At 42.0% G+C, this 27,256-nt stretch overlaps 1 protein-coding gene across 1 annotated transcript in view; it reads right to left on the reverse strand.

Moving 5' to 3' along the window:
- Positions 1 to 1,163: 1,163 nt before the first annotated feature.
- Positions 1,164 to 27,256, reverse strand: part of LOC110330220 (ankyrin repeat domain-containing protein 26-like) — a 106,554-nt gene continuing 80,461 nt past the window's right edge. The window contains 5 exon segments of the mRNA XM_021210207.1: positions 1,164 to 1,229; positions 1,231 to 1,362; positions 3,084 to 3,275; positions 23,968 to 24,142; positions 25,634 to 25,829. Coding sequence (XP_021065866.1) covers positions 1,164 to 1,229; positions 1,231 to 1,362; positions 3,084 to 3,275; positions 23,968 to 24,142; positions 25,634 to 25,829 — 761 coding nt within the window.

Below are 27,256 nucleotides of genomic sequence, written 5' to 3' on the forward strand. Positions count from 1 at the left end.
CGTCAACTTGACAAAGGCTGGAGTTATCACAGAGAAAGGAGCTTTAGTTGGGGAAATGCCTCCATGAGAGAGTCTCCTATCCCTGCTGGATATTTCCTCAAGTAGTGATCAAGTGGGAGAGGCCCCTTGTGGGTGTGACCATCTCTGGGCTGGTAGTCTCGGATTCTATAAGAGAGCAGGCTGAGCAAGCCAGGGGAAGCAAGCCAGTAAAGAACATCCATGGCTTTTGCATCAGCTCCTGCTTTCTGACCTGATTGAGTTCCAGTCCTGCATCCTTTGGTGATCAAAAGCAGTATGGAAATGTAAGCCAAATAAACCCTTTCCTCCCGAACTTGCTTCTTGGTCATGATGTTTGTGCAGGAATAGAAACCCTGACTATGACACCAGCCTTGAGGTTTCTTCTGAGTTGAACTGCCATTGCTGATTCGTGTGTGGTGTCTGCAGAATGCACTGGACTGCAGCTGCTGGCTTGTGTTTGGTGTTTGCTAGTGGAATAAAGACGTTGGTGAGATTGCATGGGATCAGCCCCTTGGTGGTCTTTTGGGGTTCGCAAATATGAAAGGGCACAGCACACTGGCACCTATGTGCTGATACCTGCATGCCAACCGTGGAGTTATTGTGATGAGTTTGTGAATTCCTTTTCCCTTCCTTTGTGTGCTCCTTTCCCGTGTCATAAGCATGTTATTAGCATGACAAGCTAGAAAACTTGTCAATGACAGGGACCCTCCAATTGGTGATACCAAAGATCCCAAACCAGGAAAGTCTGCATATGTCAGAACATGCCAAGGGAGGTTTGTCATTCCCTGTCCATTGCCCTTCAAGTAGCAGACCCCAAATAGTTACACATGTTAACATTTCTATTTAATAAAATGGAGAAGTAGTTTAGTAAAGGCCATATTTAGAGAGCGTTAGAATAATAATAAAAAGACGAATGGATCAGATTAGCTACATTAGGGGGCAAAAGGCCACAGAAACCCAGACTGGAAAGGGGCAGAAGCCAAGGCCTCCCGGAACAGCAGTTCAAGTGCACATTCATTTCCCAACTCCGAGTCAGCTATGAGGTCTGCACCCTGCAGAAGAGACAAGGCAACGAGCTTAGAGACAAGGCAACGAGCTTCCCTATTTCCTTGGGCTCTGTTTGGCTTGCTCACCTGGCTCTGTTCTCACGGGCTGGGCCAGGCTGCCCTCTTCTGCATGATGGTGCTTATGTTTGGGCATCCCTCCTCCAGGGAGATGTTGCTGAGTTCCCCTCATGGCTAGCTGAGTCTCCATGTTTTTAATTCTGAGATCAATCTGGCTTATCATTGCTGCATCGTTGGTGTCTCTCAAATTCTCGATGTTGTTTTGATCTCTTGCTTGGATCTAAAGCAAAAGAGTCCAAAAGTCCAAAATAATTAACCCTCAGATGATTACTTTACTCTTGTTTCTTGAGTTAAGAATCATCAGCTCATGGGTTGTTGTAAGTATGTTAAATAAGATGCTGGGATTTAAATTTTTATTATTAATGTCAATTACGTTTAAAACATAAAGCCAGGCATGATGGTATGTGGGAGGTAGGGGCAGGTAAATCTCTGTGAATTTGAGGCTAGTCGGGTCTATATAATGAACAAAACAAACCACTGCAACCTGATTAAAAACATTTAAGTAGCCAGGCATGGTGGCACACGCCTTTAATCTCAGCACTTGGGAGGCAGAGGCAGGCAGATTTCTGAGTTCAAGGCCAGCCTGGTCTACAGAGTGAGTTCCAGGACAGCCAGGGCTATACAGAGAAGCCCTGTCTCGAAAAACTAACCAACCAAACAAACAAACAAACAAACAAAACCCACAACCCTCCCCCCAACAAACAAACAAACATTTAAAACATAAAGTACTGTATTGTTTTCCTTTGAACAGCGCTGAGGTTGAACCCGGGCCCTCTATGTGCTACCTCAGCCTGGAATCACTCTCAGGCTAGCCCGCAGGTAGTTCCATAACTCACAGAACAAAAGAATCAATTAAAAAATTAAAAACATTTAACTATAACTAAAGAAATATTTAGGAGTATGTTTTAACTTTCATATAGAAGTTTTTCTTCTCAATTGTCATAAAATTCAAACGATTGTCTAACTACCATATTGTGGAAGAGCAATCTTTTGTCAGTTTGATGTTAACCTCGCCACCATACCTGGGAAGACCTCTCTTGAGGAACTAAGTACCCCCATCAGACTGGCCTGAGGGCAAGAATAGAAGGCATTTCCTTGGTTTTGATTGGTGTGGGAGGACCCAGCCCAGCCCATTGTGGGAGGTTCCACCCCTGGGCAGGTGTTCCTGTGTCCTGTAAGGATGCAGGCTGAGTGCCCAGGGGGATCCAGGCTTCTGCTTCGGCAGTTTCTGCCCTGCTTGATGTGAGTTTCCTCCTCTCAGTGATGGTCTGTGAGAAAGATGTGTCCGCCTATTATAAAAACATCCCTCCTGTCTTAGGGCTGCTATTGCTAGGATGAAGCACCGTGACCAAAAGTAAGCGTGGAGGGAAGGACTTACTGGGCAGGCATTTCTATGTCCTAGTGCATCACTGAAGGAAGTCAGGGCAGGAACCTGGAGGTGGTAGCTGATGCAGAGGCCATGGAGGGTGCTGTTTATTCGGTCTGTTTTCTAGAACCCTGAACTACCAGCCCAGGGATGGCCTCACCCACCATGGGCTGGGCCCCTCCCCCATCAATCACTAATTGAGAAAGCCAGATCTCATGGAGGCATCTTCTTAACTGATGTTCCACTCCGATCACTCACAGCTCCTGTCAAGTTTAAAACCTCCAGCACACCTCCCATTTGTTCTCAGTCAGTGTTTTATTTCAGCAATGCCAAACCACAAGGACGTACACTGAAAACTTTAAAGAGAGGCAAATGATGTTCAGAGATCTACCAAGCCAACTGCTGTTAGCAAAGGAGGAGATGCAAGGGATGTAACCCACATTACCAGTGTGCTGAAATGAATTTAATCCCGTCACGGGTTCAAAAGACAAGCAAACCGGCTCTCTGCAAGCCGCCTGCCCTCGGGCCCTGCTCTGTCCTGGGCCCTGCTCTGTCCCTGACCTTACACTACCCACCTCGCTCTCCCGAATCCAGCTTTTCAAGTGGAGCACTTCTTCTTCCAAGTTCTTCTGGTTCTTGAGCAGGTGTCCACACTTTTTCTGTTCTGTTTTTATTGCTATTAGCTCCTGCTCGATAAACTGAAGTTTTACGACCATGTGTAGGTATTTGTAATATGTAGTCTCCCAACTTTCTTTCAGATTGTGGAACTGTAGGAAAAAAATAATATGGCTTTAAGGTGAAGAATATGCACTGAGACTAGTCAGGTATAAAACCAATATACGTCTGCTGCCAGTTGAGAGGTAATAAGTCACTTATACTCTATAGCAGCCTCTTAGACGATTAGAATTGTCCAGAAAATAAAATTGAACCCAGCGGGAATGTCACAATTCTGCCCTTCATACTTTGCACACAACACCTTTGCCGGACACTTACACCTGAACGGCAGCTGTCACTTCCCAGGCCTGGTTTATTCTTTCCTTAATAACACAACCATAAGTCACATACTGACAGAAGTCCCTAGGGCTTTCTTCCCGAGTTCGGTGCCTATAATTTCTAGGCAAGCTTTAAGGCAAGGTTTTCAGTTGCCTAGATCTGGATGGACGAGTGCCTTTCCCCACGAAAGACCTCAAAAAAGGAGACTCTAATGAACAGGTGTTAGAAGCATGGGTTCTGAAGTCCTGTTTTTCTCTGAATTGCAAACATTTTATTTTCATTTGAATTGTATCCTAAAAAATGATTCAGGACAATTAACAGAATAGGGAGATTGCTCTAGTGACAAATTATTATTTTTAAAACAAAAATGTTCTGATTCAAGAGTGTTGCCTAATAATCTTTTTTACTTGTTCCACAAAGTACAGAAGCATTAATATGCAATAATGATAAAACTTAGTCAGCTGAGTTAGGATGGCTTCCCTTTAGATATAATGATGTTCTATGGTGGTGGTTTTAAAACATGGCCTATACATTCTTCCATGAAATCCCTCTCCTGATTCTAGGTTTGGTAACTAGTTTTGGGGAGTTTTGTTTGTTTGTTTGTTTGTGTGTTTTGTTTTTTTGTTTTCTTGAGACAGGGTTTCTCTGTGTAGCCCTGGCTGTCTTGGAACTCACTCTGTAGACCAGGCTGGCCTTGAACACAAAAATTCACCTGCCTCTGCCTCCCAAGTGCTGGGATTAAAGGTGTGCGCCACCACTGCCTGGTTTGTCTTTTGTCTTTTAAGACAGGGTCTCACTATGTAACTAACCCTCACTAGCCTGGAACTCACTGTGTAGAGCAGTCTGACCTTGAACTCATAGAGATCCATTGCCTCTGCTTCCTGAGCTCTGGGATTAAGAGCGGGTTAACAGGCTGATACAGCTTGCCCATGAAGTTCTCAAGGGAGCAATACTTAGCAGATTACCGCTATGATCACAATTTTCATTGATAAGTTGCTTGGACACTACAGGGTGGTTAGGGCTGTACTCGGGATGTGGATTTCTTCTACTGGACTGCCCTGTGTCCTGTGACTCTTGGGTTGAGCTGCTTGTCTCTAGAGCGTTAGCTGCAGAGAGGTGACTGTAAGGAACTGTGTTGTCTGAGAATGAGGTTTGTGCTGTGAAGAGTGTTGGATCCATGCCAGGGGAGTCAGGGTATCCCAAAAAACACGAGAAGCCTTCTTGTTGTAACAGCATGAGGCAGTTTAATGGTGGAGCTCCGGGCCGATGCATACCCCACACAAGAGGTAGAGGCAATGACCCTGAGACTCAAAAGCTAGGGGTTTTTATAGGGAGTTATAGGGAGAGGGTTGCGGGATTTTTGGGGAACTTGGCGCAGCTTCACACAATTGACTTGATTACAAGTCAGTAGAATAATACATGCAGGTTATAGCATCAACAATTCCAGGGAGGGTCAGCGAGACCCAGGCCACCAGATGGCCAATGAGTCAATCAAAAAAAAAAAAAAAAAAAAAAAACCCAAACAGTTCCTGTGTTTATGTCTATCCTTGGGGCCACCCATCCTCAGGAATGTCCAAACAAGGGGCTCTCCTGGACAAGCCTGGACTTGTTATTGTAAAATCTTCAGCTAGGCCTTCAGGGCCTGTCAGGTCTTCAAGTTTTTAATATTGCCCTATTTGTCTCATGTTATATTTTTGGCTATAAGTTCTTTGCTTTTCTTGAATACAATTTCTTTTAAGAGGATCCGCCTTGGTTCTAGCACAGGAACCGTGTAACTTCTTCCTCCAAGCTGACACTCTGTGGTGGAGGGAGGGAGAGGCTCATAGGGCCCAGGAACACACACAGACTCAGGAAACTCAGGTTATGTGGTTAGCAAGGCCTTTCTCTCTCAGGGTTTTAAAGGCAATGATTGCTGCGGGAAAGGTACCCACCAGTAGGGCTGCCTTCAAGCTGCCTAGAACTCCTGGGGTGCAGCTCTCCTGAGTCCTCAGTCATGCTGAGAATGGCTTTTAGGGTGACACAGCTGCCTTCCGTCAAGCATGCCTGGCCGATCTCCATAATAAACTCATCAGCCTCATCTCTCCTTCTCTTTTTGAGATAGGAGCTTCCTGTTATGTAGCCGTGTCTGTCCTGAAGTGTACTGTATAGACCAGGCTAGTCTCTGACTCACAGAGTTAGCCTGTTTCTGTTTCCTGAGTGCTGGGATTAAAGGCGTGTGCCACTATGCTCGATTTTGGTCTGTCACTGATACCAAGTCACAGAACCTGACCACAAAAGAGACCCTGCCAACTGTAAGATGACCATTAGTTTAGTTTCTGATGAGATAAGCTGGCTTCATGTCCCTTTTCTGTGCTGGTAAAAACACTGATGTGACTGATGTGCTAAAATGACACTTCAGTGCTGCCACTCAACAGAGTCTACAACCAAGATCCGAGGACATTCGAGAAAGAGGGAAGCTCAGAGAGAGGAGGCCTAGGTGGGAGTCTGAATGTTTCAATGCATGAGAGAAAGAACCAGGTATCCTTGAAGGCTAGCTCTTACCATGTTATGCAACCAGCAAGACATAAGCTGGCCAAATTAGCCTTCACTATATAAATTCCTGGGCTGGAGAGATGGCTCAGCGGTTAAAGAGCACAGACTGCTCTTCCAAAGGTACTGAGTTCAAATCCCAGCAACCACATGGTGGCTCACAACCATCCGTAACAAGATCTGATGCCCTCTTCTGGAGCATATGGAGATAGCTACAGTGTATTTACACATAATAAATAAATAAATCTTTAAAAAAAAGATTTAAGAAATTCCTATCCCATGTGGGGTCCCCTGAGAGCAAAGGGACTGCAGTGGGGACCGCTTCACCCCAGCGGAGTGCAGGAAGGCCCTGGATTTTGACAGTCAGAGCCCCAAGTGGGATCAGGTCAGAAGTGTCTCCATAGCAACTGGCTTCTGACAGCTCTTTCTTGATTGGCCCCGTTTCTAACCTTATGTGCATGCCAGTCAGGGCCCAGAGCCCATTAATCCTGATGTTCTGGCACTCCTTGAGAGCTCAGAAGTGGGGGAAGAGAAGGACTGGCTTCCACAGCTGAGCTCCCACTCCCTGCACAGGGCTCGCTCACCTGAAGCCTTCCAGATGCACTGCTGCTGCTGCAGCTGCTGCTGCGGCTCTGGTCAGTGGACTGCAGGCTTGCTCTGCCAGAGACCTGATGCCCTCTAAGAGTCTCCTAGCTGTGACACTTACAGTCGCTTGCATGGCACCCAGAAGCCTGCGGAGGGCTTGCAGCTGGGGCACCACCAGCCTCTCTCTCTGTGGGCCTCTTACGGCCACTGAGGGTCTTGGGGTTGTGACATTCCTGTTCAAATTGTTATTCCCTCAAGGCAACAAGGTTGCCTTTATTTTTCCTTTGCTGACTTTTCAGCAGGGAGGGTAATAGAAATCCAGTTGGAGAGTCTACTATTCTTCTAATGTTCCTTCAAGAGAGGGAAAGTCAACACCAGAATGAAGTTATTACTTTTACTATAGCAACCTGGCACAGTAGACAACTGGCAATAAGCCACACACTACTGGGAAAGACTTCTCACTTAAGAAACGGGTTTGACTGGCCCGGGCTTAGAGAACCCCCAAAGCAAACTCTTATGCTTATGATCAGCTGAATCTCAACCAATTCTGCAAAAATCATTCTTTTTTTTTTTTTTTTAAAGATTTATTTATTTATTACATGTAAGTACACTGTGGCTGTCTTCAGACACTCCAGAAGAGGGCGCCAGATCTTGTTATGGATGGTTGTGAGCCACCATGAGGTTGCTGGGATTTGAACTCCAGACCTTTGGAAGAACAGTCGGGTGCTCTTACCTGATGAGCCATCTCACCAGGCCCCGCAAAAATCATTCTTAAGACTATCTTTTTTTAAAAAAAAACAGGAAATGGTTCAGAGTCAACTAGTTATTCACAGGTGAAAAACCTGAGTGTCGGTGACCACCAAACACCACAAATAAAATTCACTCAAAATGCAATATTCAAGTATGAAATGAGACATGCAAATTCTGAGAAAAAGACACTGGCATGCACCATCATGACGGATCAGGCAGAGCTTTGTATTAGGACATTAAAGCACAAACAGTTGAGTTGACTCTGTGAACATAAAATGCCAGTGCACTTCAGAGACCGTTATGGAGTGCAAGGATAAGCTGGTTAGAAGAATTCATATCCACGATATAAAGAGGGCTTTTACAAATACCAGGGAAAAGCTAATCCAGTTTAAAACTATAGAAACAATCTTTTAGACCTTTCTCTGAAGGAGCTACACTAATGGCCCATAGCCTCAGGGAGACCCCTGTGCTCCACTAAGGGAACCCAAATGGAAACTCCCATGACCTACCCACTGCTTCATGGACACTTGGTTTAGTTAAACTTTGGAAAAAGCCACGGGTAGGGGCTCACACCTTTAATCCCAGCCCTCCACAGGCAGAGACAGGTGGATTTCTGCAACTCTGAGAAAAGCCAGGGCTACATGGTGAAACTCAGTCTCACAACAGACACACCATAAAAAAGATAGAGCAGGTGTTGGCAAAGAAGTGGAGAAGTTAAGCGCCCCCTCAGGATTGGAGGACAGGAGACTGTGGCCGCTGAAGAGGACACACTGGTGCTGGGGGCCTCAGACAGCAAGGACACGGCTATCATGTGACTCAGCAGTGTCCCTGGTCAGAAGCCAGGCACGGGAAATGAAGCAGTTTTGTGCAGAACTCTGGCCTGCACTATCAGTGCAGCATCTGTAATTAAAGTTCAAAGTGGGGACAAGCCAGAGGTCAATTGGTTGGTGAGCATATAAATAAAATGTACGGCTTATCCATACACCAGGACACTAGTCAGCAGTGGGGAGAGATGAAGTACTTACAGGTGTTAGAACTTAGGCTGCCAGTATCTGGCAAACACAGAAGTGGATGCTCACAGTCAGCTATTGGATGGAACACAGGGCCCAAAATAGAGGAGCTAGAGAAAGTACCCAAGGAGCTGAAGGGGTCTGTAGCCCTATAGGTGCAACAAGAATATGAACTAACCAGTACCCCCAGAGCTCGTGTCTCTAGCTGCATATGTAGCAGAAGATGGCCTAGTCAGCCATCATTGAGAAGAGAGGCCCCTTGGTCTTGCAAACTTCATATGACCCAGTACAGGGGAGTGCCAGGGCCAAGAAGTGGGAGTGAGTGGGTAGGAGAGCAGGGTACGGGGAGGGTATAGGGGACTTTGGGGATAGCATTTGAAATGTAAATGAAGTAAATACCTAATAAAAATTGGAAAAAAATGTGTAAGGTGAAAAAAAAAAGAACTTAGGCTGAACAAGGGAAGGATCGTGTCCAGGAACAGGAGCCAGACACAAAGGCGGCTTGAGTGCAGACTGTGAGTCTCTCACATAAACTGTTCAGATAAACATCTTGACAGCAGTTAAGTGTACTTGGCTCCTTAAGTCTCAGCATGAAAGAGGAATCACTAAAATATTTAGGACATATTTCGAACGTAAAAATACTAAAAAAAAAAAAAAATTGAGATGATATTTGAGTTATCTGTGAATATACTCAAAGTTACCGAATTTTACCCTATACTTCAACTGTCTGGCTTTCATGGTCACCTACATCCTGATAGTGCTGGTAGCAAACAGAACTGACATGGTGGGAGTGCTTTTAATACTGTAACGGTATGGTACACTGGTTGCTGTTAAGTCATCTGCCAGCATTGAGAGAAGCTGGACGGTGGCTCAGTGGTTAAGAGTGCTTGTTGCTCTTCCAGAGGACCTGACTTTGGTACCAAGCATCCACATGGTGGGTCACAACCATCTGTAACTCCAGGTCCAGGGGATCTTGTGCCCTTTTCTGGCCTCTGAGGACACTAGGCATATATATATGGTGCACAGACACACACACAGGCAAAACACCCACACACATCAAATAAAATCAATCTAAAAAAGAAGAGAATCAGCACAATGCATCTTTAATAGAAAAATATACATTTTCATTGCTATCAAGTCAGTGAAGTTGCTTTTTTAAATACTTACTATATAGGCCAATGAATATATATAGCTATATTTCACCAAAGCAAGAAATATTGAACCTATAGATTACTGAAATTACCTCATGCCTTAGCATATTAATTGGAATATGCATATCAAATAGGCTGCTTTTTAAATCTCCAGGACCACCAAGCTCTCCGCCTTCATGTTTATTTAACTTCTTTCTTGTCTCCTCAAAGAGTTTCTTAAATCTGTAAAAATGTATAGAATTGGCCAATGAATGTTTTCAGAGTCAATATTTAATAATTTAAGTAGATAATATGCAATATCATACAAAAGGAACAAAACTGTAAGCTGTGAGCATCTCACTTGTCTCAACCTAAAATAAAAGTATTCTACTGAAATAATCTTTACATAACATTGTGTATGTGAGTCTTGCCCTCATGTATGTATGTGTACTGCATGCATGCTCATGTTCATGGAGACCAAAGGTGGGTGTCAAATCTCTAGGACTGGAGTTACAGATGTTGTGAGCTGCCATGTAGGTGCTGGGAATTGAACCTGGGTCCTCTGGAAGAACAGCTACCATCCTTAACTGCTGAGCCACCTCTCCAGCCTGAAATTATAATTTTAACTTTTATAGTTTTTTTGTTTTTTGTTTTGTTTTTTTAAAGATTTATTTATTTATTATATGTAAGTACACTGTAGCTGTCTTCAAACACTCCAGGAGAGGGCGTCAGATCTTGTTATGGATGGTTACGAGCCACCATGTGGTTGCTGGGATTTGAACTCTGGACCTTTGGAAGAACAGTCGGGTGCTCTTACCCACTGAGCCATCTCACCAGCCCACTTTTATAGTTTTGAAATTAAAATATAATACAGTTTTCCTCCTTTGCTTTTGCCACGCCAATCCTTCCTATGAACACTTTTTTTTCCTCAAATTCATGGCCTCTATTATTTTAATTGTTGCTAAAAAATAGATTTGTTGTTGTTGTTGTTGTTGTTGTTGTGAGACAGGGTTTCTTTGTGTAGCTGTGGCTGTACTAGAATTAGCTCTGTAGACCAGGCTGGCCTCAAACCCATAGAAATCCATCTGCCTCTGTCTCCCAAGTGCTGAGATTAAATGCACACGCTACCACTAGCATATATATATATATATATATATATATATATATATATATATATATATATATATATATATATAAATTCATAAATACAACCTGCTCAGTATATACCATGGTACTTGTATGTATATGATTTCATGGCTGAGTGCTTGGTGCTGGATACCCACTGGGAGGGCTCTTCCCTTGGGAAGACTCTATCTTCCATTCTCAGAATTTCCTAGTTGCCTGTAGTCCTTTGTCTGGAGTGGAGTATCCTATGAGACTCCCCCCTTTCATAATGTCATGTCCATTGGTGTTTTCCTTGTTTAGGCAGTCATGTTGATAAGACTTCATTTCTAGTAGACACAATCTTTCATGCTTGGCTGCCTCTTCCAGTCTTTGGCCCTGTTCTCTGAGTCGCAGGTGCAGGACTGCGTTAATAAGATGGATCAGTTGGGGCTGGAACCACATGATCACTGTTTTTCGCATTTCTCTCAGTTGTGGGTTTTTGTAATCATCTCTGAAGAGGTGTGAGAGCTACACTTATTTGCAGGTATAAGGAGAAATATTTAGAATGTAGTTAGAAATTAGACTGGTTTAGTAAGGTGGTGTTCCCCCAACCTCCACGACTTCACCAGTCCCGTGTGATTGCCCAGGTTGCCGGCCAGTCATGATTTCTCTCTGTTGAGCGGGCCCAGGACCACTTTTGGTCATCTCCAAAGTATGCCCAACAGTACTGCACTCCTGTGGATAGTGTGTCATGCTGGACGTTGCGGTTCATAGGCATCACAGTTGGATAGGACTATCTCTAGTTCTCCTGCCTTGAAATCTTGCATAGCACTCTCTGGTACCATAAAAGCTAGCAGGCACGCAGGCATTCAGGGTAGGTCCAGCTCAGGGACCCTGGATCCTGTGTCTGAAGTGTTTGGTCTTTTCAACAACAGGAACTTCTGTTCAGTCTCTGCGAGGCAACCAAGGGCAACATTGATCACTTATCATGTTTTGGAAATCTCTCGGATAACTCTGAGTAACAACTCAGAAAGGGCCTTCCCATGTCTGGTGTTGGGGTTTTTGTTAAATAGTCTATGGCTCTTGGGTAAAATTATAATATTAAGTAAATAAAATGAAGAAAATATTTATGATATTTATATCACATAAGGAACACGTGTTAGAACCACATTGAGATGTTTTATAATTATTATTATTACCCATTTTGAAGTGAACACCGACAAATTATTAAAGATTAGCTGTAACTCAGAGATTAGTTGCTAGGGTGAAGCAGGGAAACATACTTATAAATGAATGTCACTGAATGATCCAAACACACACTGTGACTCCTGTTTATTCTGGTGCACAAGAGGAATGGGAATTGAATGGAAAAGCCCCAGAGGGGACTGGTGTTTAATTAACACAGCACTCAAGTGAACACTCACCACTAACTGGACCCATTCAGTACCACTCTGCTCAGGACCCGTGATTTATCAAGGATTTGTAATTTTTCTTCCATTGATTTCAGGTTTCATTCCATTATGATACAAAAAGAATCAAGAAATCCTTCTGATTTTCTTGTATTTGTTAAGATTTGATATTTTTGGCCCAAGATGTTATTTATCTTTGGGAATGTGATGTGAGCTTCTAGAAGGTGTATCCTGTAGACGTCAGGTGGGGCACTTGGTCTGTTAGCACCTATCCTTCAGTTTAGCATATGGTTGCTTGGGATATTGAAAACCATGAGACTGGACACATGTGCATATCTCTTTACAAGTGTAGCACATTCTTGGACGAATATTCCATTTGTTAACCCGCAGGGGCCTTTGCCATCTCTTCAGACTTTGTCTTAAATGCCACTCAGTCAGATGCACATTTAGGTACCCCGGGTTTTCAGACTCTGTTTGCTCGCTGTGTTTTTTCCCATACTTTGACTGTTTGACTGAGTTGTGTTTCCCACAGAGGAAAGACTATTACTAAAACTTACTAAGGTCAAATTAGAAAGGTCACCAGCTTTGAGGCTCTTCAACCTGGCCTTCCTTGCAGATTGTCACAGACCTCTCTTGGCAAGATTTCCCCTCTCACACTGCTTCCCCAAGTGGCTTGCTGAATAGAGCCTGGCTCCGACACACTGTGCAGGCTGAAGAGATGACTGAGCCTAGGTGCTCTCCCACTCTTGCAGAGGGCCTGAGTCATGTTCCCAGCACCCTCTTGACCAGCCACTGGCGGCTCCAGTTCCAAGGCACCCAACACCATCTTCCAGTGGGCGCCAGCCATGTGTGTGGTGCACAGATACATATGCAGGCACAACACTCAAACACATAAACTAAAGAAATTACAGGGAATTACAGTCATACCTAAAATACAGTCATAGGAGCAATATTAAGTGAATTCATAAGTTGTACTGGTAAATTCATATATACATTATATATCAATCACAAAGAAAAAGAAGCTGTGAATTTGAGAGAAGTTGGGGGACATGGGAGGAGCTAGAGGGAGGGGAATAAAGTAAATATTTCACATATGAAATTCTCAAAAAATGAAATAACAAAAATGTCAATGAACCGAACTAATGGTTGAAAGGGTTTGAACATTAAAATCTTACCTCGTTAGCTCTGCCAGTAATTCCTCATCTTTATTCATCTGTTTTTCCAAAGTATGTTCTAAAGACTGTGTTTGATGGATGAGTTTCTCTGTCTCATCTTCAAGCTTTAAAATATTATAAAAATAAAAATAGCCAGTCATAGTCTCCTTTTATAAAAAATCACTTCTTTTTTTTGTCAAACTCCTTCTACATTTTTTTTAAAGATTCATTTACTTATTATATATAAGTACACTGTAGCTGACTTCAGACACTCAGAAGTGGGCATCAGATCTTGTTACGTATGGTTGTGAGCCACCATATGGTTGCTGGGATTTGAACTCCGGACCTTTGGAAGAGCAGTCGGTGCTCTTACCCACTGAGCCATCTCACCAGCCCATAAAAATCACTTCTTATAAGTGTATGAGTAATATGCACTTGCCCAAGTTTGTAACACTCCAGTTAGGATCAAATTAGAAAATAGCTCCTTAACGCTAGCTCCTATCTATTTAGATATTTATCATTAATTTTTGAAGAAATTTATTATTTTTATCTCCCCTCCACATGTGTATATGTGTGTATATACACACCACATGCAAGCAGGTGCCTTCTGAGGCCAAATGAGGGCCAGGTCTACCAGAGCTGTGGTTACAGATGGTTGTGGGGTGCTGGGAACTATACTTGGGTCCTCCGGAAGAGCAGCCAGTGCTCTTACCTGCTAAGCCTAGTCTCTGGTTCCCCTCATCACTAATTTTTATAGAATTTACATTTCTAATAATTTGTTAAAATGAGTCTTTTTCATCCTCACCTGACTTTAGGGTGAGAAAAATATTCATTCAAGGCAAGAATTTTCCCAGGAGTTTGAAATTTTCTTCTCTATTTACTATTTTCCTTTGAACAATATCTCCGTGCTAACACCACAAAGTATACCATCTGCCTGATTCTTCTGGAATCCCTGCCGTCTTAATTAGACCCTTCCAGTAGGCTCTGATATTCCTTAATATGCAGTCCCTCTGAAAATCTATTTCATCACCCAGCACCTTCTAGTAACTTAAAAAATGTGATTTAAAACAGGATTTATTTTATTTTATGTGCACGTGTGCATATATGTGCATGCATGTGCCTAAATGTATATATGTGTACCTGGTACCCATTGAGGCCAGCGAGGGCATCGGTTCCCCTGGAACTATAGTTACAGATGCTTGTGAGCTATATGGGACTAGACCCAGGTTGGCTGCCTGAGCAACACATCCTGAACCGTCTCTTCAACCTCTTAAAATCTGAGTTTTTAATCTTACAAATTCAATAAATATAGGGTAACAAGGACATTTTGGAGTCTTTAATCAAGCTTTGGGACTTGTGAGCAAATTCTAATGATGTTTATACTTTCCCAGAGGCAGCTTGAGCCCTGCTTAAGGTTACAGGGGCAGCCATGTCATGGCTCTAGGTGGGTGTTCACGCCATAGTCTTGTCAGGAAAGGCAGTGCGAGAATCAGGAGACTTTGGATCTGTCTGGTGAGGAGTAACCAAGGATTCACTATCATTATAATGGAATCCCGAGCTGTCCGTGTTCTCTGAGAGGGGAGGATGCACTGTTGTCTCTTAGCAGGACAGGAGCACCTCTTTGTGGATTTGGAAGTGGGCTCTGCTTTGAAGCCTCTTTGACCCCCCACCCTCCACCCGATGATGCGATGATGCGCTGCTTTCTCTTCCTGCCTGTCTGAGCTGAGCTCCTGTGCCCGTGATCCACCTCCTGTAGCGGCTGCGCAGTTTCTCGCTTTGGTTGAGCTTTTCAGAGAAGCCAGCCTGTCACCGGGGAACATCTCTCCAGCACAGCCTTGCTGCAGCCAAGGAGAGGGCTGCGTTCTTGGAAACCTAGCGGACACGCTGAGTGACAAAACCGTTTCTTCATCCTCAGTTCTGTAAGGCTCCATTAAATGAAACGTCTCCCGGATGCATCAAATGGCATCATCACCTTTCTTCATGAAAATTACATGGAGAAAACGTCCTTGCTGGAAATGTTTATATAATGACAAGATATTCGTTCTTCAAAAGCATTTTTTTTTAAGATCCATTTATTTGATGTGTACGAGTGTTTTGTCTGCATGCATGCCTGGTGTCTGTGGTGCCAGAAGAGGACATCAGAGACCCCTTGAAGTTGGAGTTATGAGTGGTTGTGAACCACTATGTGGATTCTGGGAACTAAACCTGGGTCCTCTGTAAAAGCAGCAAACACTGAGTCCTCTCTTTCTAGCCCCAAGTATATCTGTTCTTGATTAGAAATGGAAGTAACAAAGTCACTCATTCTCAAAACTTCACTGAAGGCTTCTGGGAACAAATTTAGAACTCTCGACCAAATGGCGGCAATCAATACTCTTGGAATAGTAAGACTTTCCCTGTGACATAGACAACTGCACGCTGCATCCGCAGCAACCCTACTTACAATATCCAATCACTCCACACGTCTGTTAATCAACTAATGGGGAAACAGAATGTTATCTTACAAAGCATTATATATCAAAGATATATTATTAATTATAACATTATAAATAATTCGTTTTATAGGATTATTGTTTAGTAAATTCTTTTTTTCCAAGACAAGGATTTTTGTGTAGACCTGGCTGTCCGGGAACTTGCTATGTAGACCAGGCTGGCTTTGAACTCAGATATCCACCTGCCTCTGCCTCCTGAGTACTTGGATTAAAGGTACTCACCACCATGCCCAATGAATTCTTAAATAACAGTTGTTTTTCTTTTCATTTATGTGTATGTGTATATATGCCATGTCTGTACAGGTGTACAAGTCAGAAGAGGGCACCAAGTCCTCTGGAGCTACCTGCCGTGGTGCTGGGAACCGAATTCTGGCCCTCTGTAAGAACAGTGGATGCTCTCAACTTCTGAGCCAGCTCTGTAGCTTCTTGTTTAGTTAAATTTTGCTACCAAAGTCCCTAATGTTATCATTTCAATGAACTTCTATAAAATCAAGAGGATATCCATTATTGGTTCAAAAGGTAGTAGCATTATGAGCAGCAGCAGCAACAACAACAGCCACACCCGCCCCCCACACCATGTATGCAACACTGTCTCTATGATGTAACCCTGGCTGGTCTGGAATTCAGAGACACATCTGGCTTGATCTCCTGAATACTAGGACTAAAGGTATGTGTCACCATGCCCAGACATGGCAAAGGCAAATATTTTTATCAATGACACTTTTCACTTATCCTAAAATATTCCTAAATATTATCCCACAAAGGGGAGAAAGGATTTTAAGTATGATAGAGAAAACAGGACTCACCAAACCTTCTTGCAGTAGATGATTCTGAATTTGTTCAATTTTTGCTGATTGCTCTTTCAGTGTAATTTTTAATTTGGAAAGTCGAACTTCAAGCCTAAAATGTATTTGATAATGATTCACATATACACTTTTAAAAAACATTATCACATTTTTGAACTAACATCTGAAAGAATAATTTCATTTTTTATTAGATACTTTATTTACATTTCAAATGTTATCCCTTTTCCTAGTTTCCCCTCCGAAAATCCTCTATCCCCTCCCTGCTTCCCCTGCTTCCCCTGCTCCCCAACCCACCCACTCCCATTCCCGGTCCTGGCATTCCCCTATACTGGGGCATAGAACCTTCACAGGACATAGGGCCTCTCCTCCCACTGATAACCAACTAGGCCATGCTTAGCTACATATACAGCTAGAGCCACATGTCCCACCATGTGTTTTCTTTGATTGGTGATTTAGTACTGGTTAGTTCATATTGTTGTTCTTCCTATGGGGCTTCAGACCCCTTCAGCTCCTTGGGTACTTTCTCTAGCTCCTTCATTGGCATCACCAGCAATGGAGGAGTGTTCCTCTTTCTCCACATCCTCGCCAGCATCTGCTGTCACCTGAGTTTTTGCTTTTAGCCATTCTGACTGGTCTGAGGTGGAATCTCAGGGTTGTTTTGATTTACATTTCCCTGATGATTAAGATTGTTGAACATTTTTTTAAAGGTGCTTCTTAGCCATTTGGTATTCCTCAGTTGAGAATTCTTTGTTTAGCTCTGTACCCCATTTTGAATAGGGTTATTTGGTTTTCTGGAGTCCAATTTCTTGAGTTCTTTATATATATTGGATATTAGACCCCTATTGGATTTAGGATTGGTAAAGATCTTTTCCTTTTGGTCTTATTGACAGTGTCTTTTGCCTTACAGAAGATTTGCAATTTTATGAGGTCCCATTTGTCAATTCTTGATCTTACAGCACAAGCCATTGTTGTTCTGTTCAGGAATTTTTCCCCTGTGCCCATATTTTCAAGGCTCTTCCCCACCTTTCTCCTCTATAAGTTTCAGTGTCTCTGGTTTTATGTGGAGTTCTTTGATCCACTTATACTTGACCTTTGTACAAGGAGTTAAGAATGGATCAATAATTTCACATCTAACAATTGAAAAGCAGGTGGTTTAGAAAGCTTCAATTTTTTTCCTGCCATGTTCCATGACAATGTACATAACAGTGTAAGAGTCATACATTTATTTTTTGGCAGGGCTTAGGCTCAAACCCTACCTTGCACACACAGATCATGCCCTGTCCCAACTGAACCACATCTAAGATGTAAATAATGCATTTCAACTACTGTAATGCTGAGAGTTTCCTGGCCTCCTGGAGGAGTATTCATTATCATAACTGATAGAATTTCTATGTTACACTATTCCTTTTGCAAAACCCATGGTACTTTGTGGCTCCTCTATTTTATACCTTTGCAAGATGGCGCGAATCTTCTTAGAGCTCTGTACTGTTTGTGTGAGTTGATCTTGTGCTTCCTGCAACTAAAATGAGCAATGAAAAAAAAATAAAATGAGCAATGAAAAACATAATTGTTAATACCATTCAGTCTGCCCTTTACCCACTCTCCTGGCGGCATTCGTGAGAGCATGGCTGTACCCCTTCATCTGGATATTGTCTATAGAAACATTTATACTGTAGCTGTAGAGTTACCTGACCTGTCACAGCAGACTTTTAGCTCTACCATACCTAAGGTAATGAATGCTATCTGCTATCTACAGAAAAATTAACTGACATTTACCATGCACAGAAGCACAACTTGTTGGACACACAAATTAGGATGTGTAAAATGTGTAAATTTGTGGGTCTGAATTTCCAGGACTACCTCAAGACCCATCATTTGAAAAACTGGTTTATATATACATATATGAATGATCATAGCGATATGCCAGTGATGATAAAAACTGGTTTATATATACATATATGAATGATCACAGCTATATGCCAGTGATGATAAAAACTGACATGATGTTTTAGGTGAAATTAGATATTTTAAGAAATGATTTGAGAGACCAGGGAGTGGTACTATCAGGAGGGGTGGCCTTGTTGGAGGAAGTGTGTCACTGTGGGGGTGGACTTTGAGAACCTCCTCCTAGCTGTCGGGAAGACAGTCTGCTACTGGCTGCCTTGGGTTCAAGATTTAGAACTCTTAGCTCCTTCTCCAACATCGTGTCTGCCTGGACACTCTCATGCTTCCTGCCTTGATGATAATGACTGAACCTCTGAAACTGTAAGCCAGCTCAATTAAATGTAAGAGGTCCCTTGGTCCTGGTGTCTTTTCACAACAATGAAACCCAAACTAAGACAGGGCAACTATTTAAATGTAATCTTCCTTCTTCGTGGCTTGTTTCTAGGTATTCAACCTGTCTTTTAAAACCTTTTTTAAATTTAAAAACATTTTCATACAATATATTTTGATTTTTTTTCTCCTCCCCTATGTCTTCCCCGATTCCCCCTACCCACCCAACTTAATGTTCTTTTTATCTTTCCTTAAAACAATAAAGCAAAAAAAAAAAAATTCAAGAAACACCTCCTCACAAAACAGAAATCAAAACAAACAGGTTAGAGACAAATAAGAAAACAAAATCCAAACAAAGCAAAAGGAAGGAAAAAGAGACTGGATTTTCACAGCTGCCATAATGGTCTGAACCCCAGCTCAGTCACTGAGGAGAGGCGTGAACTTGAGTTCTATCAACTTTCCACACCCTGTTGTCTTCGCTTGTAAAATGGAGTTGGTGATACAGTGCCTGCTGCACTCCGACCCAGGATGGTTAGACTGGGGGTGTCTATACATCATGGCTCACGAGGAAATGTGTTTAAGCACTAGTATTTTGTTTTATTTTCTGTTTTAATTAAATCTGATATTTCATACAGCTGTTATGCCAATGAAAGTGGTGCTGTGTGTAAGACCAGGGGTGAGTCAAGGAATCTGAGCCATAAGAGAGGCTCAGCCAGGGGAGTGCTGAGACTTGAATAGCGTCCCTTCAGGCAGACAGTTGTACATTTCCCAAAGAAGAGTAGTAATGGAAACTGCAGTCCTCAATACCAGTTCCACGAAAGGAAATGTGGCCATCTTTTTGATGAGGTCTGTTCCCGAGTATACCTGTAGCCCTTCTGTTCTATGCTTGCCAGCTATTTTATATTGTTTCTGTAACATGCCTATAACATGTTGTGTAGCATGACACAGAAAAATGACTTGATTCAGAGCTAGGTCAATGCTGATCACATATCCTGTTATGTTCTGTATGTTCTGAGGTTTGCACATGTTAAGAAATTCCACAAAACTTTACATAGGACCCATCAAATTAGAGATCAATGAACTGTTATGTCTAACATGGCTTGAGTCAGAGCTGACCACCAGGCAGTACTTCCGGCATCGGCATATGAGTTTGTTGTGGTTGTGTGTGTGTGTGTGTGTGTGTGTGTGTGTGTGTATTTTCCATTGTAACCCAACAGAAAGATGTTTTGTAATGACTCAGTCCTATCAGAGCTATTGTCCTGACCTATCAGTATAAGGGTGTGCACTCAACAACAAAAAAGAGACTTAAGCAACAAACTACTTCAGATGTGCAAGTCCCAGCAGAGAGATAAAAGGAACACAAAAATCTACCTCAACATGGTCCCTCTAATTACTAATTCCCCAGGAATGAGCTCAAGTGAGAATGACTTGGCAGATCTTCCAGACAAGGAATTCAAGAGAATTATTATAACTGTGTTTAAACAACTCAGAGAGAATAGGAGTATACTCCAAAAGAACAAAGACCTGAATAAACAGCTGAACTCAATTCAAGATACAATAACTAACTTAATAAAGAAAATTGCGGGGCTGGAGAGATGGCTCAGCGGTTAAGAGCTCCAACTGCTCTTCTGAAGGTCGTGAGTTCAAATCACAGCAACCACATGGTGGCTCACAACCATCTGTAATGAGATCTGATGCTCTCTTCTGGGGTGTCTGAAGACAGCTACAGTGTACTTACATATAATAAATAAATAAATCTTAAAAAATAAAGAAAATTGCAGAAAAATTCTAAACTTAAATGTCTTAGAAATAAAAAAATAAAATAAAATAAGAGAAATCAATGGGAAATCTCTCCAACATGATGAATTCTGTGGAAAACAGAGTGTCAGGACTACAAGACAAGGTAAAGGAATTGGATGACTCAGTAAAGGTCAATGAGAAATTTAGAAAGAATCAAACATGGGAGAACATTGGGACATGGTGAAAATACCCAACATTATAATAATGGGCATTAAAGAAGGAGAATACCACAGTGAAGGTGTAGAGAATATTCTCAATAAAGATTTCTCAATCCTGTGGAAAGAGTTACACACATTGATCCGTGGGATAGAATAGAGGATCCATATAAGCCGAATATGCACGGCCACCTGATTTTCCCACAAAGATATAAAAAAAATCATATCTTAGAGAAAAGACAGCATCTTTAACACATTGTGCTGGGAAAGCCGGATATCTACACGTAGAAGACTGAGACTTGATTTTTCTCTGTCATCATGTGCACAAATCATATGTAAATCAATTATAAGTAGATCAAAGATTTTAAGGTTAGGTCCAAACCCCTGAAACTTCTGGAAGAAAGTGTAGGGAGGGCATGTCAGCATATAGGACGACATGCCAGGATATAGGGTCAGGGAAAGGGTTTCTTTATAGGACCCTGGTTTCCTGGAAAATAGGACCAACAATCTGTAAGTGGGACTTGATGAAACTGAAAAGTTTCTATACTTTCAAGGAAACCACTCATTGTACAAAGTACTCAAAAGAGTAAACCCTGAGAAAATAAACCACCCAGTTTAAGAGTGGGCTATAGAACTGTACAGAGACTTCACAGAAGAGATACAAATGGCTGAGAAGTATTTGAAAAAGTACTCACCATCGTCAGCCCTCAGTGAACTGCAAATTAAGACTACTTTGAGATTTCAATTTAGCCCAGTCAGAATAGCTAAGATTAAGGAATTAATAGATGGTGCTGGAGAAATGGCTCAGCATTAAGGGCATCTGCTTTTACAGAGGTCCTTGGGTTTAGTTTCCAGCACCTACATGGCAACTCATGTATATGCGTAGGTGGCTGGGAGAAAGATCTATCAACAGCCTTATTACTCAGCTGTCAAACCTGTGAGCTACAATCATGACGTATGTGGCATACCATGTCCATGTGTGTGGTAGTGGTATGAATGTTACAGTCTAACCAACGGCTTCCTGACTTGATATAAGGCCTGATCTATAGGAGAATGTTGATGCCCAGTACTATAAATCTGGCCAAGAACCCATGGCTGGCTGGTCATAGGTCCAAGGAGTGAGCCTACAACTATTATTCTGCTAAATGGACACAGTAACACACTGGCTCACAGACTGTATCTCTCTTCCCAAAGATTAGTGCAGGGCTCAAACCTCATTAGACACATTTCTTTATGCAGTGGATGGCTATTAATGTAGAAACTTACAACTCGTCTAAGTGTAGTTTAATAAGTATCAGTGGAGTCTTCAGGCACAAATGGGACATCTATGTTACACCCCATCCTCCAAGGCTCAGGGACAACTATGGAAGTGGGGTTGGAAAGCTTTTAAGAATTAGAGGTCCAGGAAAACCAGAGTAAAACAGTATCTTCTGGATATGACAGGACCATTGCAGTCGTGATAATGATTTATCAGATAGAAAATGCAGGGTTCCCATTTACAGCTGTAATGCCATTCCCAAGACCTGTAAAGTAACAAGCCAGTCAACACTGTAGCTCGGCCAGGGCCTCACAAACCTGGGCTGAGGAGCCATAGAGAGTTTATGGCTTTGGAGGGGAAGAAGAGTCAATTTTCTTAAAGGGTTAGCCATACTCCAGTGAGCGGCCCCACATCTACGAATATATGGGCAGCACAGACGGAGGATGGATGAAAGCTGAATGGAATGGAGACGTTAAGAGGGGAGGTAAATCTGACCAAAATGCATTTTGTGCATGTATGACATTCTTTAAGAATAAAAATGCTATACATTGAAACACTAAGACACATGATATGAAACTGCATTGGCATTTTTGTAGAAGTTAGATGAAGTTAATAAAATGAGATAACAGATCTAGGGCTGATGATGTGACTTTGGAAGAGTATCTGCTATATTACAGAATGTTATGGCTTTCAATGGCTGTGCACATTGAAATAGAATTGCAGGCTTCTTAAAGTGAGGGAATGTTCTTGGAAAATGAAACTCTGTTGGTTTTATTTTTCCTCCTTACATAGTAGTTGAAGTATAAAACTTGCACATAAATCTCCATAATAGCACACGAAATGAGGTCAAATCATTGTTCCAAACTAGAAAAATCTGTCTGTAGATAGTAGATTTTTAAGGAAAACAGTGAAAGCCTTCTCTTTGAATTAGCTTATTATGAATGCCATGATTCAGACAGACAAATAGAGTTAAATTAAGAACATTACTGTAACTTGGGAAATGGAAGTGGGATGTCAGCAATTCAAAACCAGTCTAGGTTATGCATTAGGAGCAAAGATAACTCAATTCAACATTGCCGTAACCCCTCCCAAATTCATCCATTATAAGCATAAACTTAAGGCTCCAATTTCCTTCCTTTTTTTCATGATACAAGTGCATATTGAAAAACGCCTCAAACATCTCAGACCTCCTCTGTGCTTTGTGCGATTGCTATTAAATCTTGTTGCAAAGATGATTTGCCTCAACCATATCTTATGAGACACTGGAATTTTGTTCTTGAGAAACTTGCAGCCAGGGCTCTTTTGGTCCTCTGATATCTAGAGAATCATTTCACTGAGTCCAGTCATGTGTATGTTCCCTACCCCCAAAGCATCACAGTAGAACTTAAAAATGAGGCACCGAAGCAGTGCGACCTTTCCGAGGATGATCACTTTACAGGGATCACCGAAGCTGCATGGATAAGCAAACTTGTCAAAGTGCAAAAGCAGCTGCGGAAACGGGCATGGGTAATACTGCTACTTATAAAAGATCTAACATGATTCATTACAGATCCAAACATCAATAGCCCATGTTTTAACATAAAACACGAAATGGCCATCCTGGTGGCAGTTGGCTAAACTCCAGCAACCCTCTGGTCCTCCAGCCAGGAACACGAGGTGAATACTATTAGATGCCAAGTTTATCATTTGTAAACTTAGCTACTAATGCCTTCATTTAACATTTTTGTTCTAAGTAATTCAAGACTGGACGGCGTGGCAACATTTAGGTCAACACAGGAGAGCTCTGCCTGGTGTCCCAGAGATTATACAGTCAAGTGATGATGTGCAAGGCTCAAGTCAGTGTAATTCACGCTTTCACATTTTCATAGTGCTCAATTGGCAAGTAATAGCTCCTCTTCTGATCATTTTCTGTTAGTCACACATATGTATCTGAAAACATATACAAAACTGGAGTGATCTAACTAATACGCATCAAACTCGCAGGAATATGAAATTTTACTCATAGCGGTTCACCTGTCTCAGATCCTTTTCTAGGGCCTTCAGTTCTGCGATCACTGTCCCGATTTCAGAGTACTGAGTCCACTGCACACTCCCACCACATTGCTCCTTTTCCCTTTGTAACTGCGGCTTCTTTTGTTGAAACATAAACTCAGCATTTTCTTGTTTCTCGTCTTGCTTTAAGGGGAACCTAGAGTATTAAAACACATTGCAACTCATTTTGAGGAAAAATGGTCATTGTGATTTCATTATACTAAAAAATAATCCATCTTCCAAACAATTGAATAAATTAACTTTGAAATAAAATTTCACCACCATAAAATGTGCCAGATGTGCCCCCAAATGATTCGCATCGTAAAGGAGCATCCCCAGATGTTTACACAGTACGTTAGCCATGACCCACGACCAGAAGAATGAATCCAGTATCTGCAGTCTCTTACCCTGCTCTTCTTAACATTTCAACCACAGCCCAGTATTCCTTATCACATAGGAAACTTGGTAGTCTTTTATGGACAATACATGATCCGATCATTTAGTAGCAGTGAGCAGTTCTTTAACATAGGAATCTGAATCAACTATGGATGTATGAAAGAGAAATGTGGAATAAATGAACCAGTGTTCTCTATTTCTTTTGTATTTCATTTGTGTTAACAGAAGTGCAGATAGGGATCTAGCTCATCCTCAGGCTTGTCATTCATGGAGCCCTTTATTAGGTCCATAGCACAGTAAGTGAGTAATTAACTAAAGAGAACAGTTGCATCAATGTGAAAGTGGCCGAGTTGAGAAGTAATGACTCCTTTACGCTCTGTGAATAAAACTGTAAATGCATAGTAAGCTTTTCTTAAACAACAAGTAAGATGTATGGATCCAAGCTGTAAAAAAAAGATTCCTATACTTTGAACCAGTAATGTATATGAATGATGTTTTCAAAATATTTAGAGGGGCTGGAGAGATGGCTCAGCAGTTAGAGCACTGATTGCTCTTCAAAAGGTCCTAAGTTCAATTCCTACCTGGTGACCCACAACCATCTGTAATAAAAGCTGATGTCCTCTTTTGGTGTGTCTGAAAAGAGCTACAGTGAACTCATATAAATATAATAAATAAATCTTTAAAAACAAAACAAAAAGGTTCATAGCCAAAATATTTAGAAATTCAGAAAACAATGTCCAAATGGTGTTTCTTGCATTAACTGTCATAGGAAAATATGAAAGTGAACATAATTCTCATTCCTAAATGAAGAATGAACAGCATAGCCACTTGAATTCCAGTTTTGAAGATTATGAATTCATTTATTTAAAATATTCATATTCAAATGAGGCAGTTACACTTTCCTTAATAATTACACACTCCATGGGACTGAAAATGTTCTTCTCCTAGAGCACTAGACCATAAGCCAGCCATTGCCTGTAGGCCGTACAATATGATGGTGAAAGTGTTCCTCTAAAGCTAAGATGTCATGGGACTGGAGAAATGGCTCAGTGGTTAAAGCATGGGCCGTCCTTGAGAGTTGGATTGCTACCCCATAGGGAGGCTCGCAATCATCTGTAACTCTACTTCCAGGCCATCTGACGCCTTCTCTTGGCCTCTGGGGTGTTCCATGCTGTGGCACACAGATGCACATGTAGGCAGACACACACACACATATAAAATAAAAGATTTAAAACCAACTAAGACACCATGCCTCAGAGCGCAGAGCTTGTCCCATGCCCCTTCTTTATGCTGTGACCAGGTTTTTATTTTTGTAATTTCTGTCTGTTCTCTCATAGTTCCCATTTTTCCAGGTTTTCTTGTAAGCAGTTCACAGTGTCTGTTCTTCAGCTCTATCAGTCTTTCATCTGAGTGAGTCGTATCGCAGAGCTTCAATGGGCTGCCAGAACCTATAGGAGAGAAGATAGCATGAGAACAGATTATATGTGAGTGTATTTTGCACACAGGGACTGTATTTTCACAGTCAACCATTCCTATGCTGAACACTAAGCACTATATACCTGTAATAAAGAACACAGTGTTAAATTTTGCAAATAAAACAAATGAGTCCTTGTGTGATGGATATTCTTGGTTGCCAACTTGATTATATCTAGAATTAACTAAAACCCAAATGGCTGGGCACACCTGTGGGGGATTTTTTTCTTAATTAAAGCATTTGAAGTTGGAAGACCCAATTTCTAATCCAGATCCAGAGGTGGAAAGATCCACCTCTAATCGAGTTTTGTGGTGGGAAGATCTACTTTTAATCTGGGCCACAGCTTCTGCTGGAAGCCTGTATAAAGGACATGGAAGAAGGAAGCTCTCTAGCTCACTGCCTGCTGGCAAGTCCATTCCTCCAATGGCATTAGAAGCTCCTTTGGGATCCCAGCACATACTGAAGAGCAGCTGAGACATCCAGCCTCACGGATTGAACAACTACTGGGTTCTTGGAACTTTCATTAGCAGGCACTCACTGTTGGACTAGCTGGGCCACAGCCCCTAAGCCATTCTAATAAATCCCCTCTATGTAAACATATTCATTCTGTAAGTTCTGTTACCCCAGAGAACCCTGAATAATATACTTGCTTTTGTCTAATTTCAAAGCTAAGGGAGAAAAAAGACACAAAACGAGCATTATATATTCAGATAGATGCTGTAGGAAAACAGTTCTATGAGAACTGATCTAAAATGAGATCAAAGTAGATTTTTCCCTGGAGGAAAAAGTTACACTGAGAAATGGAGGATGAACAAAATGCCAAAATATTATTGCAACTATTACAATATATATAGGTATTTTTATTAGATATTTTCTTCATTTACATTTCAAATGCTATCCCCAAAGCCCCCTATATCCTCCCCTCGCCCTGCTCCCCAACCCATCCACTCCCGCTTCCTAGCCTTGGCATTCCCCTGTACTAGGGCCTTCACAATACCAAGGGCCTCTCCTCCCATTGATGGCCAACTCGGCCATCCTCTGCTACTTATGCAACTAAAGACACAGCTCTGGGGGGTACTGATTAGTTCATATTGTTGTTCCTCCTATAGGGTTGCAGACCCCTTTAGCTCCTTGGGTACTTTCTCTAGCTCCTCCATTGGGGGCCTGTGTTCCATCCAATAGATGATTGTGAGCATCCACTTCTGTATTTACCAGGCATTGGCATAGCCTCACAAGAGATAGCTGTATCAGGGTCCTGACAGCAAAATCTTTCTGGCATGTGCAGTAGTGTCTGGGTTTGATGGTTGTATATTGTATGAATCCCCGGGTGGGGCAGTCTATTGATGGTCTTTCCTTCAGAATCAGCTCTGAACTTTGTTTCTGTAACTCCTTCCATGGGTA

The sequence above is a fragment of the Mus pahari genome, chromosome 13 (genome assembly GCF_900095145.1).
Source record: "Mus pahari chromosome 13, PAHARI_EIJ_v1.1, whole genome shotgun sequence".
In the NCBI taxonomy this organism is placed as follows: domain Eukaryota; kingdom Metazoa; phylum Chordata; class Mammalia; order Rodentia; family Muridae; genus Mus; species Mus pahari.